Genomic DNA, 16,010 nt, shown 5'->3' on the forward strand with positions numbered 1-16,010 from the left:
GAGGCCAGCCAACATGCAGGCGCAGGCGCAGCAACTCAGGGGTCCAGCTGACCGGCCCCACCAACAGCTTGGGTGCCGTCGGTGGACCGACATGACGTCCCTGGGCCTGGGGCTAGCTAGCATTAGCTACCCGAGACCCCAAATGACGTGTTACGCTGAAGCTTTGGGGGCGTTTATCGATTAGATAATTGGCCATCAGCTCTCAACCTCCCGCGATCGACAATAAACATCCCAAACATCGGGAGCAATTAACTCTCAAAGCCAGCGGCGATCGCTAGGCAGATACCAACAAATATGCCACTGTAAGTAATTCCCTCCCTCCTCCAACCAAAAAGGCAAGTCACTTGGCTGACTCCCCCCCCCCAACAGCCACCTCCTGGGCAAGAAGTCCTGGAACGTCTACAATGCCGACAATATAGCCCGCGTCCAGCGCGACGAGGCCGCCGCCGCCGCCGAGGAGCACGCCGCCGAGCAGCGCATGCAGGATGCCGACGCCGCCCGCCGCCTCGCCATCCTGCGCGGCGAGACCCCGCCGCCCCTGCCAGAGGAGGAGCAGCCCGCCGACCCCTCCGACAAGAAATACCTGCGCCGCGAGCGTGGCCGCGACGGCGCCTGGCTGGGCGGCCCCAGGAAGCGGAAGCGCGCCGGCGAGGACGACACCGACTTTGAGATGAGGGTCGCGCGCGAGCGGGCCGAGGAGGGCGGCCGGGTGAGGGCGGAGCTCGGGGCGGGCGGGCAGGAGGAGAAGGGGGGTGTGGATGTGGATGTGGACATCGTGGATGGTAGGGGCCACATCGACCTGGTCGGGGCTGTGCCCGAGGACCCTGGCGAGAAGAAGCAGGAGGGCAAGGCGCGCGGCGTGGCCGGCCGGGACACGACGGGTGCGCTCAAGGGCGAATTTGCGGACACGCCGTGGTATGCCGATGCGAAACGCAGGCGCATCACCCCGACTGTCTCATCGACCGCCCTCGTCCCTGTTGTTGCTGCTGAGAGGGGCATGGAGGCGCCCACCACGAACGTGTGGGGCAGGGACGACCCCAAGAGGCGGGGGAGAGAGACCGCGAGGCTGGACGCCAGTGACCCGCTGGCCGCGATGAAGTCAGGTGCCAAGAAGGTGCGCGACATGGCGAAGGAGAGGCGGCGGGACGCCGAGGAGCGGGCGCGCGAGCTGGAAGAGCTCCGGAAGGAAGATCGGAGGCGGGAGGGGCGGAGGAGGGGGCGAGACCACGCAGGCGAGGGCAGGGACAGCGGTGGGGATGCGGATGAGCTGCGGCGACACTCGCACCGTTCAGGACGCTCTGGGCGAAGGCATCAAAGTGGCGAGCGCCGCGAGAGCAGTCATGGTCACGGCCATCGAGAGGATCGTCGACGGCACAGAGAGAGGGAGCATAGCCGAGAGCCCGAGAAAGACAGGCACCACAGGCACCACAGGCGGGACAGGGAAAGGTCTCGGGAAAGGGACAGGTCCTCGCGGTCACGTCGATATGATGATGGGGACGACCGCCATGGACACCGTGAAAGGGACGACAGGCGCCGATAGCATATTTAGCAAAAGATACCCAGCACGTTAACGCCGTGCATGTTTTACTGATAACAACAATTCAAACATGAGTACACACTCAACGCGGCTTGGGATGTCCTAATTGTGCTGCTCCTGAAGGGATATCTCATTATAAACCTCACGTACCTAGTTGAAGACTACAGGAGACACCCTTATATTATCTGTAAGTCATAGTTACAGGCCGACCTACCCCTCCAGCCAAGGCAGACGGACCTCGACCTCCTTCATATCCGCCTCGACCATCCTCACAAGCGGCTCGGCGCCCAACCCCTTCAGCGCAGCAAGTATATCCGCCGCAAGCGCAGGGCTCATGCCGCCCTTGCGGTCACTATACAGGTCCACGCCCTCCTTGGTGAAGAGCGTAGGCGCGAACCACGTGACGGCCCACCTCTCCTTGCCTCCCCCCTCCCCCTCCCCACCCGCGGCGTCCCGCTCGCCCCAGCCCACGACCTCCCAGTGGCTGGTGACGAACGCGAGCAGGCCCTTGCCGCGCCAGTCCCAGCTGGCCGTGCCGGCCTCGCCCGGGGAGGAGCACGTGTCGACGCCCTGGACCGTCTTGACGGCGGCCTTGCCCGAGGTCTTCTTCTCGTACTGCACCAGGTCGTCGATGCGCGCGCGGCCCGCCGGGTCCGCCGGGAGCGGGGAGTAGGTTATGCGGACGTTGCGGGCTGTGCGCCACATGGCCAGGGTGGAGTGGGTTACCGTCCAGGTGCGGTGGAGCCAGTCCAGGGGCGGTGGTGAGAAGGAGGGCGAGGGTGATGATGATGAGGCATATTTGGATGGGATGCGGAGGGTGATGGCCTCTTTGGGGGCGGACATGTTGGCTTGGCTGGCCCTGGGTGGCTGGCCTCTGTGTCGTGTATATCAATTGGACTTGACTGTTGTGGCGCCAAGATGTATAGAATATGCGTGGTGAGCGTTGTCGGATGGGTGCCGGATATTTTCAGTGCAATGCCAGACGTTGACCATCTCAAGGTCAAGTTCTCAGCATTGGTGGGGTTGCAAGAAGCGGAACACAGAACAAGCAGGTCTTGGGGAGGCCAGGCTGGGAACACAAAGAGGCTGAAGGCAAGTGTGAGTGAGCCTCTCGACGTCTGGCCCAGAGCCCGAGATGAGAGCCTGCGCCTGAGACATTCAGGGTTGGCCAGGATGTTTCAGCCATGATGTCAGAGGTTTTGTACCTGCGCGTCTAGTGTGTAGCATGCAACCTTCAATTTCTGCGATTGACTATTGGCCTGATCTTCCTCGAGTTCTTTTTCTGCTTGATTTTTTTATGCACAGCCGATCTGAGAGGAATGACTGAGGTCGGGGACCTTTGCTCTCGAGGAGAAAGTTGGTGAGGGCTTGATGGGTTCCGTCTGTCCATTCGCCCCTAGATCTTAACCAACAACCATCTTCCATCCCAATGTGACATTCGACCGTCAGTTTCAATATTCCAAGACCTCCTTGTCTTTTATTGCCCAAAGGCCTTCCGGAGTTGATACGTAATGATATTGAATTTTGGGTGAAAATGTCATGTTAATCTGATGGCACCCAATGCGGTTAGTACGGATGACTTTCCATCCCATGTATATCAAGTGTGTGTTAGCACATACCTGCAATTTTCACAATGCAATTAATGGAGATGCATCGTATGGAGCGAATGCAACATGTGGTGGCAGACCACCCCAGCTGAGCAAGCGGGGTTTCAATCCTTGGAGCCAACATGATTTTAGGCAGACCTTGGAGCCAACATGAATGAAGGCAGACCTTGAACGGAACATGTCCACGCTCTCTTATTTCCTCACCCTTTTCACCTCTTAGCACGTACGTCTGATCTTAGTTAACTTCTTTTTTTCCCCCGCACCCTTCAACCTGGTCCGTCACAGCCGTTATGCCCGCCAGGCAGCGATCTACCGCGGCCCCTGAGCCGATCACCAAGGACGAAAAACACAGTGGGCCAGATGTATCCTCGCCTCAAGCGAACGCCGTAAAGGGTGCAACAAAAAAGGACATCGAGAGATGGCACGGTTGTATTAGAATGGTTGAAAGTGATATCGCACAAGAAACCAACGCCAATCGTCTAGAGAATATGCGAGCCGTTCTTGCCTTCGTCAAGGAGCATGGTTACCCAGACGGCAACAAATGCGAAGAGGTACATCCCGAGTTCTGTATATGGGCCATGGATGGTGAGGTGAAGTGCTCAACAGATGAGGAATTCATGGCAGATCCTCGCTGGCGGCTGCCACCGCCTGGCTTCAAAGGTCGCGCCAACGAAGGATACTGTATGGTAATTAAACAGCACCAGTAAGGCCCATACCTCCCTTGGAACAGTTCTCACATCCTCTCTAGGGCCCTCCATCCTCGACTAAAGTGGCATCCGCACCCTCGACTGAGGATCTAGTGGCTGCTCTATTCAGACAGTTTGAGCATGATTTGAAGACTTATGACGACAATGAGAAGAAGGCAAACATCCATGCGTGTATCGCTTACTTGAAATCTGAGGGTATCAAGGCTGTTCCAAAGGACCATGATCATGTTCTTTTTGCACACAAGGGGGTTGCGAAATGCATGAGTGACGCCGAAGTCAGAAAGCTCTTCACCGACCCAAAGACCAAGGCGGAATACGTCAAAAGCAAAGACAAGATCTATTGTGCTGTAAGTTGCTCTTCCTCTTCTTACAAATGTCAGTGACGGCCCCTTACTGCTCATCAGCCAGGCCGAATACGGAGTTAACCATTCCGCAGGGGCGTCCATACCTTGACCAAAAGATGGCAGGGAGTAATAAAGATACTAACCTATAATATTTTAACTTATATTTATATTATAAATTTATTTTAAAATAAAGTTAAATTCATTAAAGTAATAAATTTAAATTTATTTAACTAAATAATTAATTTATTTTTTAATATAAAACTATTAAAACTATAAATTAATTATTTATAAGATTAATTAATAAATTAATATATTTTATTTTTATTATTAATTTAAATACTTTTTAACTTTTTTATAATATAAAATTATAATTTATTACTCTTTTTTATTATCTTTTTATTAATTTTAGTTTTAAATTATTTTTTTTAAAAAAGAATTAAGCCCCTTTTTATTATAATTTATAAGGATCGTCTTTATTATAATAAATCGTCTTAAAGCTAGCTTAGACGTTACAAAAGCAACGTTTATCTCAAGGCGGCTACACCGCCATACTATGACCTTGCGCAATAATTTTTCTCACGTCGTCATGACGAGGCCGTCCATTGGGGTTGCTAACGCAAAATGCTTCCTGCGCCTCGCCTTGGAGCCGAGTTCGTCCAGCTGCTGTGTAAGGCAGACCCCGCTGGTCTACTGTGTAAGTGCTTGGTACCCCAGCGCAGGGGCTAAAGCTCCAGAGCCGGACCCCACATCCGCCGACCAGGGGAGAGCTCCAACCCCAGCAGGGGTCCTTAGTCTTAATCCCTCCAGGGCTCTGATAGGGCTGCGCAAGCGTGGGTTTTCACTCACTTCTTCTTCCCGCCCATCTGCTATCGACAACCGCAGACTTGCTCGCCTCCACTTTCAGCCTCCATCGCGAACACCTGCGAACCCTTGCCTCAAACCTTGCCCACTCACTAGTCGCGACATACAGCAACACACTTCAGAACACCCCCCTGTGCTTGAGTGCCCGAGTACGAAGCCCGTCAATTGAGCGAGCGCAATATTTTTCCTTCTCAGAGCATCTCACTCACTCACTCACTCACTCACACAACCTCAAGAGCCCAACAGCAAAAAAACATGGCCGACACCTACTCAGACGACGACCCAGACGCGGCAGCAATGGCGGCGGCAATGGGCTTTACAGGCTTCGGCATGCAGCGCGGCGCCGCGAACAAGAAGCGCAAGCAGCACGACCTGCCCTCCCAGACCGGCGCAAACAACGCGCCCCTCGGCAAGCGCCGGTTGCCCATGAGCCTGCCGAAGCCGGTGGTATCGGGCGATGATGGCGGCAGCAACAACAACAACCCTGAGGAGATTGACCTGGCCGATGACGAGGACGAGGATGGAGAGGGGGGCGCAGACGTGGGGACTACTACTGCTGCGGCTCTCGCAACAGTCGACGACGCAACCCCATCCACGTCGGGGCCCGGTCAGCAGCAGCATCACTCGCTCCCCCCACGACCACAACACCACCAGGACCACCACCACCACCGGGCGCCAGGGCCGGGCGCCAGAGGAGGAGGTCCAGCACAAAAGGCGCCATGGTGGGAAGGCGCGTGGGACCCGCGCCTCATAGCCAGGATGGTCGAGAACCCGTGGGACCGGCTCGAGAAGCAGCGCGGGCTGGAGGCCCGGGGCGCGTGGCCGTCGCCATCGCCGGCGGCAGCGAGGGGCGGTGGTGGTGGCGGGCCGGTAGCGGCTGCAGTAGGCCCGGGCGACAACGGCAATTAAGGAGAAGAAGACGTGACCAGCAGTGGTGGTGCTGTTCTCCTGGCGTGGTGCCCACCCGTCAAGGAGGCCTGGCCGTCCACGGTGAGTTGCGGACGGCTTGACCGTGAACCCCGTCACGCCCACCCCCGAGGAGGCCCCCGCCGGCGAACCTGTGAATCAGGAGCACATTGAGTGGAGGATGATGGCCATCCATCGATCATCGATACCATGACCTCTTGCCCAAACTCCGGGCTCAGGGCCGATGGCAAGCCTTGCAGCATGCATCCATGCCCCGGACGAGGAAAGGCCACGCTTTCCTTGGCATGCTCCAATGTTCGGGCTAGGCAGGACAAGAGGAAGAGAGATGAGATAGTGGCGGATAGATAATATGGAACGACGAACGACGACATGCCAGAAACAACACACCATCCATCCACCCGCCCGACAACCGATGCCCTCATCGTATCAAGTCTTCCTGGCCGTCGTGTCTGTCCATCGGCAGGCATGGACGGTGTAATCGTCTCCCTCCCTCCCAGCCACTGGATTCAGGTCACAAAAAGGAGAAAGGAAACACATCAACACCCGTCGCCACAGCCAGAGACTTTCCTGACCAAGCAAGGAAAAAGGGAATCGACTATATCCAAGTCATGTCCAAGTGGGTATATACATCCATACATATATATATACCAGACCTCGGTACCCTTCGACAAGAAACAGACAGAGAAAGCAAAAGAGAAACACCATATGTCACGTGACATACTGAACAAGGGGAAGCCACACGCTGGTGTATAGGTCAGCAGGGGGGGATGGGGGGAAGATGGGGTGTGGAGAAGGAGAAAAGCAAGAAGCAACCCACCACCCTACCTACCTACCAGCCCCATCCATCATCACATGATGGAGGAGAAGAGGAGCCCACCCAACATGGATGGGCACCAGGCCAGGCCAGGCCAGCACAGTGTGCCTTCACCACCCAGCCATATCCCACACGAAAACACACAACACCCCAGCGTGGGAAGCACACTGTACGGACGGCAGGGCCGGGAGGGCGCTACGTCAGCCGCACGTGTGTGGGACATGTTGGATGGGTGGGAAGGCAGGTCACCGGGCTCTAGGGTGGTGGAGCAGCAAGCACGGGGTCGGCCTGGTCAACCCCCATCGTTCTTCTCACGATTCCAAGGCGGGAGGACAGAAGGGAGGGAGGCTGATAGGGGGTGGGTTCGTGAGTTGCCCCCTCTCATGCCCCCCTCCCGGTCAACAGTCAATATCGTATCCTATTCTGGTATTCTGGCCTACAAATTATGTATGGACAAGGAAACAAATCGGGAAAGGCACACGAGTCCACCCCCTCATAACGCCCCCCCTTTTCGGGCAAAAACAACAAAACAAACATCATACTAGACCCAATGAGAGCAATAGACATCCTGGTGGCTTCCTCCCTCCCCCTCCCTCCCCCCAGCGCGTGCCGGGTATTTTCGTCAGAACCTTGTCCTCGCCTGCCTGCCCGCCTGCCTATCCCCCCCCCTCTGTTTACCCTCCCCAGTCCTGCCCCCAGGTACATTCGACGACCCCGTCAGGTACAGTGACTTACCAACCAGCTGCCCGTGCCGTAGGAGACAGGGGGCCTCGCGCTGAAAACCCCCTCTCCCCAAAGTAGCAGTACTCTACAGCCCCGAAAGGGACAAGTGTGTGCGCATGTGAAAGAGGTGACCCCAGGAAGCAGGAGAGATCCTGATCCACCCATTCATCCATCCGTCCAGCCCTCCACCTGAGCGGAGCATCCCTGTCCCGCCGCGTGCCTGTCCTGCCCGTCTGCGCGCACACACACGCCCCCTCCTCCCCGAGCCAACCTGTTCCCAGCTCCCTGCCACCCTGTCTCGGCTCGGGCCTTGGGACATGGGTGGTTCGTGCGTGAGCAAGGGAGCGGCGTGAGAAGGGGGGGGGGGTGGCCTAGCAAGCACCGTAGTGGTGGGACGGGTAGTCCCTTTCTTCCCTCTTACGTTCCCACGCGAACCACTGCGCCTGATTTGCCGCCGGGTCCCCCAGCCAGGGACAGAGGACGAGAGGAGATTCCTGCAGCCTCCGCCCACACCCCCCTCCCCTGCACGCTCTGTCTCTCTCGTTCCTGCAGATGGGCGCACGACATGAATTTTTCAGCCCGATCTGTCCCGCTGGAATGTACCTGTACCTGCGGCCCCATTCTCCCCTGTCCCCAGTACCCCATGGGGCAGCTGCGCGTCCGCCCAATCATGCCCCTGGTGAACAGAGCGCCGGGTCGGCGCTGGCGGGCACTCCCGTTCTTCAACGTCACCCCGTCCTTGTCGAGTCTTGACCGCCGCAACACAAGCTGGGGGGGGGGGGGGAAAGACGAGGGGCCAGTGGATGCCACCGGAAATGCCCTGCTTGCTCCAAACTCCAAATAAACGCCGCCCAATGTAATCATCATAATCGTGAAAAGGAAACGGTGGCACACACAGACACACGCACACAGAATGCAAGGAAGAGGAATTCCCCGATCCAGACAGCTGGGCTGATGCCGCGTCGCGCAAACGCAACCCGGGCCCACGTGCGCCTTGCCGCCCAACGTCACCTCGCTTGCCTCGCTCTGCATCTCCCCACCCTCCCATTCGAGCCACAAGACCCCTGGCCATTCCTGCTGCAAGCGGAGGGCCTGTGGGGTGGGGGAGGGGGTGTGTCTCCAGAGATGTGCGTAGGGACCGGGCTGCGCGAGTGTGATATGCAGCCCTACGGGGCTTGCTCACCACCGCAACCATTACCACCACCACCACCACCACCCCATCGGCGCTGTTGCTGTCGCCTGCTGTGTGATGCAGATCTAGATCCAGATCTCATCTGTGCCAGCCTTTTCGGTGGGTGTGCGTGCGCGTGTGGTTTGCTGGTATTGCTGCGGCTCCTCATTTTCCGTTCGTAAGGTTTCGTATCTGCGTGCGCGCTTGTCTCCGTATGTGCGTGTGTGTGATGCCTCTCGCCATCCCCGTTGGCTGTGTTCTGCAAATCCACGTGGGAGATGCATTCCGACAGGGGTTTCTTGTTTTGGCGTGTTCCTGGGGGTTTGGTGCTAGGATCCGTGGGTAAGGTGAGTTCTCATCCTCGCCCATTCCGCACCACACTCCAACCCCGGTAAATTTTGTTTCTGCTGTTCCCCCCCCCGGTCTCTCGTCAAACGGACGAGCGAACGGATTGGACGAATGATCGCTCCCGAGTCGTCATAGAGCGCAACTTTTTCGTTTTTTTCCCCCTGATAATGTGCTTTTCCCTCCCTTGTCCCTGAGCCTCACCACAGCTCGGGGAAGGTGAAAATGGAATGAAATGAAATGAATCTGACGCCCCTCGATCGAAGCACCGTCGCCCGCGCGCCCGCCCGCCCAATCACCTCGCTCGCTCTTGAAATAGCAGACATGCAATCTTTCAGAGCGAGAAATCGAGTCGGTTGGCAGTGCGAATCTAGTACTCCGGAGAAGGGTGCCTTGCGCGAGCCTTGCTGTACTCCTTGGAGTGCTTTTTTGACGCCTTGGTCTTGAGTGACCTGTGAGATGCGCAAAGTCAGCCTTTGCTTCTACGAATCACACAAACGTGCAAATCGAGACAACTGCATGCAACCAGGGGTAATTCTGGCCGCTCATCGGTTCTTCTGCTCGCTGCTCTCTCCGCTCGCCCGCTGAGCCCGACGATGGATTGAGCTGCGGCCTCCTCCCGCGAGCACAAGGTGAAGGTGGAAACTTTTCTTTTGGGAGGGGGGCCGAAACTTACGAAACCTTCTTCTGCGTCCACTCCAGGTTCTGACGCACCTCACGCGCGTCGTCCATGCCCTCAGCGAATCGGGCTCGCGACCTCGCAAGCCGGGCCTGCGCCTGCTTCTGCAGATCCAGCAGCTGGCGGTGCTTGTCGTTAAGACGGCCGGAACTGCAAAAATATTAGCAATTGCCCGTCCCTTTGCTCGAGCTCACGATTGTCGCATGGCGGCCACCGCCTGCGCCGATTGAGGCACTCGCGGGCGTCCTCGCTCCAACCGAGCAAATTTGCTCGGCCGAGAACCTGCGCCCGTGTGCTCGTGGCAATGGTGTACGCGGGAGACGCAGGGTAAACGAATCAACAGGAATAACTCACGTTTGCGCCTGGGTGGCCATGGCCTTGTCCAAGCCGAGGGGGTCAAATGACTGAGCGAGATGCTCGTGCATGTACTCGTTGAAGTCAACGCCGCTCGCAGAGCGCTCCGAGTCGTACTCGCCGTGGGTGCTGCCGGCGTAGCTGGTAGTGGCCGAATATCCCGGCGTGCTGTATGACGGCACGCCGGATCCGGAGCTCACCGAGGGGTCAGCCTCGGGAGGGGAGACTGAGTAGGTGCTGTCCGGGTGGTAGTAGTAGCCCTGGTGGTGACCCTTGTGGTGGGGGACCGGCATGGGCATGGTGCCGGAGTAGTACTGTGTTGGCGAGTAGGACGACATGGTGGCTGGCTGACTGGTTCTTGTTTGTGGGGGGGGGGGGAGAAGTGTGGGAGTGCGGGTAGGTGGGTGGTGGTCAGGCTGGCAGGTGAGACGGCCTGGTGGGGGGGTCAAGAAGTACAATGTGAGGGTGATGGTGCTTTTGGTAGGAGGAGGAGGAGGAGGAGGAGGAGGAGGGCCTCTGGAGAGGGTGCTTGTGTATGGTGATGAGGTGTATTGGTGTTGGTGTCAGATGTTGAGGAAGGCCTTGGGCTTCCTTGGAGGGCAGGGCTTGGTCTGTTGGAATGTCTGGCGATGGTGTTTGAAGAAACTGAAGGAGGAAGAAAACAGAAGAAGGAGAACCAGCTCTTTGTCGAAAAAGAAGGGCCTTTTTATACCTTTTCGACGGCATCCCCCTGTCAGCCAGAAGGCCCCAGAGTCCCGTGATCCAGAGGGATAAGACATGTTAACTCTATTCGTCGAGCATGGACGGGACACCCCGCTCGATGGCAGAACGGGATAGCATGACGATGGGGACGACGACGGCCAGTATCCCTGCCTCGGTGTTTGATGGGTTTCCTACCCGCACTCCCGGCCGCGCAGGGTAAAGAACCAACGGGAACGAGGGGGGCCATGACGGTTGGGGTTGATCCCTGGAGCATGTTGACGAGGAGGGAAGGCCTCGGATTGGTCTGCAGGCCGGTGGCCCTTGGAATTGCTTCGGGGGATGGGAGATATGGGAGCACCGTGTGCATGTGCCGAGAGAGGCAAATATCACGGGCGTTGTATTGGTGGGATGCGGGCTGTGGCCGGGCTACGGTGGTGGAGGGGGCAGGGCAGGGCAGGGAAGGGAAGGGTCTGGCATGGCATGGCATGGCATGGCATGGCCGCGGGAGAAAGGATCGACTTTGGAACCTAGCACGGCGTACTATGGTCCACGGTGAGGTGAGCAGGACGTAAGGGGATGGAGTAACATGGGGGCAAAATGGCAAAAGACGGAGCCAGATTCGGGGCTCTTGGAGGCAGGACCCGTGCAGCGTTTGAAAGGCACATGAGGTGGGTGAGAGGGGGGTGAGGGTGTGGGCATATCCGAGGGGCGGCGGGCAGTAGAGGACGGGATGTATGTACAAGGCCGAACCAGGGAGCTGACTGGGCAGGGCCGGGGCTTGAGGGCGAGGTATGGTAAAGAGACGGAGGGAGAGAAAAAAAAAATAGTCATGTATGGCCGGAGGGACCAGGGTGGAAACGAATTAGAGAGAGGCGTGCATGTGCGTGTGAGCAAATGTGTGACAGGCAGGCTCTGTCTGGGCCGAGCTGGAGGTATGTACAGTAGTAGGTAGTAGTAGTACTAGTAGTACTAGTAGCAGTTGAAGATACGGTACGGTAGCAACGGGGACAAGAGAGAAAGCACAGACATGGCATGGCATGGCAGGCATGGCATGCAAAGAAGGACGGGGAACATCTGAAGGCGAGAGCCGGCTAGCGAGGGTTATCTTTGGCAACCTAAGGAAGACTTGGCCCAGAAAAACATGGAAGGAAAAGAACTACATGCAACCGGGCCAGGCAGGTAGCGCATGTAATGGCAGGTAGCTTTGGGGTCCCAAGGACGGACCGGGGGGGTGGCAGGGACGACGACACGGACAAAGCCTTGCCGTTTGGATCGTCTGATAGTAGGTGGGTGTAGATGCGTGTACTGTATGCATAGTGGGCATACATAAGAAGACAGGGGGTGGGGAGGAATGGCAGCATGGACAGTCATCATCAGTCCTTGGGCAGGCCGGTTCCAGTTCGGCCAGTGCAGACTGTGCGTGCAGTCCACAAGGGGCTGGGTTGGGTTTGGCCAGACGTCAAAAAAATCCGATCTGAAGCGTAGAGTTACATCCGCCGCTCTCTTGGGGCAGCCGTGGAGCCTTGTTGCTGGTCGCTGCAGTCGAGCACCGAGCCGAAGTACCGGTACTCAGGCAGGCCGACTGGGGGGGAGGGGGGAAGGAGAATAGGCAGACGGGGGGATTGGGAAGGGGGGGCCCGCCAAATAGCCCCGAGGCGGAGTGAGTGCAGAGTGTATGCTTGCGAGAGGGCATTGGGCATTGGCAGCGTCCCGCAGCTTGTACTGTGTGCTGTATGTAGCTTGTGGCTGGCGACTGGCAGTCCGGCAGTCTGGCAGTCTGGGTTTGTGGGTTGCTGCCGTTGCGATTTCAGATATTTCGTAACCTGCCAGGGGTATTTTCAGTGACATGCAGAGCTGCATGAGTATGAGTTCCACGGTGTGTGGGTGGGCCTCTTTTCCGGTCGTGGGCTGGGCGGATGGATGCAATGTAGGTAGGGTAGACAACAGACAAGACGCGTCAGGGAAAAGGAAGAAGAGAAAACCAGACTGGAGAAAAGAATGAAAAACACAAGTGTCATGGACCACAGCATGCAACCGTTGATGAACCTGTGACTTGTACAAAAGGGCCAAGACGACGGAGCCGGACAATTGGGATCGGTATTGGTTTTGGGAATTGGTAATTGGCGTTGGCGGCGGGCAGCGGGCAGTCAGTGACATTTTGACACCGATCATGACGAGAGGCCAGAGGCCAGAGTGCGGGATGCGGTCAGAGCAGGCCAGGTCAGGCAGAAGTGCATAATGCGCGCGCCAGTGTGTGTGTGTGTGTGAGTGCGTGCGTGTGTGTGGACGTGTACTTTGGTGTCGGCGAGTGAGCGATGATGAATTGGGCCTCTTTTGGGCCTCTGGGCCCTTTTGGCTGGGACTGGGTGCAAGGTGGGAGTGTGTGTGTGTGCGCAGTGCGTTTGTGTGTGTACGTGTGTGTTGTCACTTTTGTGGTATCCCAATGGGAAAGCCGGGCTCGGGCCACCCAGCAGAGGCAAGCAAGCAAGCACACCTGGAAGGTACCAACGAGACGAACCACTGACTGACTGACTGACTGGTTGACGGTTGACGCTTAACGCTTTGGGGCAACGGCCACCGACTGAGCCCTCTGAAAAGGGCAAGAATTTGTCTCGAGGCGCCATCATTTCCAGCGAGTAATAATGCCTGTTGGCGCTAGGAGCACTCTGCTCTGCGGCATGCAGTAGGCCCTGTGGGAGTCTACGTCGGGCCCCAAAACGTGCGGAAATTCACTTCAATTGGGAAATCGCCAGAGCCCAACGCCCTGATTGGCCCAGAAATGCCAATCGAGCGTGGGGTTCTTTTTTTGTCTTGTGGCTCAACCCCAGGGCCCAGGGTCGACACGTCTTTGCTTTTGCCCAGGTTTTACTTCTTGCTGTCTTGACCTCCCTCGTCATGCTGCCTGCTGCGAGCTACTGTGGAATTACCTGCCTCTTGCCAACGGTTTTTTTCTCCCCCCCAAGCCCATTTGGAATAGATCATCAATACCGTCGCACCAATCACGGCGGTTGCCATAGACAGCGTGCCACTGGAAAATGGCATGTGTGCCGCGCAGCTAAGTCAGGTATTCTAATAATATTAATTATTACCTGGGCTGGTAATTGCCTAGGTAGGCGAGTATGTAGCGATACATACACACAAGGCGCAGCTCAGATGCGATACAGATGACGCTCTGCATATCTCACCCACATGTACGCAGTAGCCAGCCCACCCACGGGTAGGTGCGGTATGTACGGACTAAGTAGAATAACATGTAGAATGTACTCCGTACTTGCTTGCCCTTGCTTGTCGAGACATGATACTTGCTTCGTACCTGCCCAAAGCAACCCTGCCTACCGCCACTTCCCCATGCCGGGGTCAGGTGTCAGATGAGAGAGCAGGAGCAACCTAACCTTCCCAGTCAGTCGCTCTGCCCTCCCTCTGCCCTCGCTGGGGGCTGCGGGCTGCGGGCTGCAGATGAGCTGACTCTGTCGTCTTGCCTTTGTTCCCCTCGCGCCCGAAATGCCCTGACCCTGGCCTAGACCCAGGCCCTGGCCGGCCCAGCTTCTGTGAAGTCTTGGGCACGATCGAGTACCTGCAGATACTCCAACACACAACACACACTCGACTGCCAGCGACATCACACATTACGTCCGTCCGTCCCCACGCAGTGGTCGTCACTCGAGGGCTCACCAGTCAGTCCGTCACTTTTCTCTGCTCTTTCAGGGTTGTCCTTGTCTGCCAACTTGTCTGCCAATGTATCTAGGGTCTCTTGTGAATCCTCCATCTTCCGAGGTCATCGTGCAGCAGCCGAGCGGGCGAGCCGGTCCTCGGGATCACCAACAAAATAAACGTCGGTGCGCGCACACGGGCAGTTCGCCGTCCAGGACCACGCCCCCAGGCCCCAGGGCCCCTCGCACCACATCAAGACACCATACTTAGCACCTCCAGATCGGCAGAGTCCACTCCGGCCCAGACTATCTGATTACTGCAGCCACATGGATCACCGTGCCTAGGGAATCTGGGAATACGGCGCCTGCAAGCCCACCAGCCCACCAGCCGCTTCCGACCTAGCCCGCCTGGCCCGGCAAGTCATCTGCACCTGCAGGTCTAGAGGATCCCACGATGCTCATCAAATCACGTATGCATGCCGCAGGAGAACGGGCCCGCGGATATTAAGACCAGCGGCGGCCTTTGAACTCTTCATTTGTCTTGTTCGATGCCTCTCCGTCTCAGTCTCAGCTTCAACGGCCAGCATGCACGCCTGTCATTCTGCGCTGCACGACCATACTGCTGAAACAATGGACCATGAACGATGCATCTCATGAAATCCATCTCTGACCAATGCCGTTCCTGTCAACCTGTCCAGCCTAGGACGGCCTGGCCTGGGGGTGATATGCCGAGTTGGACAGGATGAGCCGTTGCCCATCTCGCAACCAGACAGGGAAATCCCGTGATACATCCCATACGGTGTAGCTGTCACCGCTCCCAGGTTGCCGCCACAAAACCAGACGCCCGCCGGCCCAAGCTCTTTTATCACACACACACACACACACACACACGCGCGCGCTCAGGACAGTGAGAGTGCTTACAGGACCACCCCGGGTCCAGAGACCATCGACAGTCCACTCAGATAACGCGGGCTGCTAGTGTCGAGGGAGGGGCTCTCGCGGATTGCGCCTGTCCAACCCCAACTTTTTGCGCATCAACGTCGAGGGCTCGTCATGTGCCCGACACCAATATCCAATGGCCCGGATGAGAGACCAAGCATATCACCGCTCGCGAATCCCACGTTGCCGATGCTGCGGATCCTCACCCTTCCCCCCTCCCCATTGTTTCCAGTCCGTCCGCAGGTCTTCCCGACTAGAGCCACCCGCCAGGCAAGGCACCCAGAGGGTAGATAGGCAGACAGGCCTTGGCAGCGCGGCGTCGCGGGGCGAGGAGGGGTAGAAATCAACCGACCTCAACGGTTGATTCGAACGTCGGCAGCAACACCAACGCCGGAAAAGGAACAATGTCAGACAATAAGCCAAAAACCTGTGACCTGACGCACATGCGAGGCCAGGGCAATAGCCCCATCGCCTGCATCTCGACCCAAGCCTCATCCCCGGAGACCCGACGGTTGGGATCATGGATCAACCACCGATCGGGCCTGCCATCGTCTGTGCATAACCATATCCATCTCCAGGCCCCAGGCGAGGACAGTAGGTGGGCGAGGGCGATTGTGAGCGAGAGTAGTGTGTGTATCTGCGCAAGAGAC

General features: G+C 57.4%; 5 protein-coding genes across 5 annotated transcripts; 3 read left to right on the top strand and 2 right to left on the bottom strand.

The window, feature by feature from the left end:
* The first annotated feature begins 243 nt into the window (after positions 1–243).
* On the top strand, positions 244–1,623 carry KVR01_007397 (uncharacterized protein). Its single transcript, XM_044794789.1, has 2 exons — positions 244–302; positions 370–1,623. Exons 1-2 carry the CDS (start codon positions 295–297, stop codon positions 1,538–1,540), a joined length of 1,179 nt encoding a protein of 392 aa, XP_044643650.1. The 5' UTR covers positions 244–294; the 3' UTR covers positions 1,541–1,623.
* A 10-nt stretch (positions 1,624–1,633) lies between these two features.
* Positions 1,634–2,672, bottom strand: KVR01_007454 (uncharacterized protein). The gene has a single exon (XM_044786586.1). It carries the CDS (start codon positions 2,378–2,380, stop codon positions 1,748–1,750), a length of 633 nt encoding a protein of 210 aa, XP_044643707.1. The 5' UTR covers positions 2,381–2,672; the 3' UTR covers positions 1,634–1,747.
* Positions 2,673–3,199: 527 nt separating this feature from the next.
* KVR01_007445 (uncharacterized protein) lies at positions 3,200–4,369 on the top strand. The gene is made up of 3 exons (XM_044784373.1): positions 3,200–3,830; positions 3,893–4,198; positions 4,288–4,369. The coding sequence occupies exons 1-3, from the start codon at positions 3,435–3,437 to the stop codon at positions 4,342–4,344; spliced, it is 759 nt and encodes a 252-aa protein (XP_044643698.1). The 5' UTR covers positions 3,200–3,434; the 3' UTR covers positions 4,345–4,369.
* A 942-nt stretch (positions 4,370–5,311) lies between these two features.
* On the top strand, positions 5,312–5,965 carry KVR01_007166 (uncharacterized protein; the record flags this gene model as incomplete). The annotated part of the gene is made up of 1 exon (XM_044792226.1): positions 5,312–5,965. One exon carries the CDS (start codon positions 5,312–5,314, stop codon positions 5,963–5,965), a length of 654 nt encoding a protein of 217 aa, XP_044643419.1.
* Positions 5,966–9,406: 3,441 nt separating this feature from the next.
* On the bottom strand, positions 9,407–10,407 carry KVR01_007637 (uncharacterized protein; the record flags this gene model as incomplete). Its single annotated transcript, XM_044794648.1, has 3 exons — positions 9,407–9,488; positions 9,713–9,865; positions 10,070–10,407. 3 exons carry the CDS (start codon positions 10,405–10,407, stop codon positions 9,407–9,409), a joined length of 573 nt encoding a protein of 190 aa, XP_044643890.1.
* Positions 10,408–16,010: the final 5,603 nt, after the last annotated feature.

This window comes from Diaporthe batatas (genome assembly GCF_019321695.1).
Source record: "Diaporthe batatas strain CRI 302-4 chromosome Unknown Contig00008, whole genome shotgun sequence".
NCBI classification, from domain to species: domain Eukaryota; kingdom Fungi; phylum Ascomycota; class Sordariomycetes; order Diaporthales; family Diaporthaceae; genus Diaporthe; species Diaporthe batatas.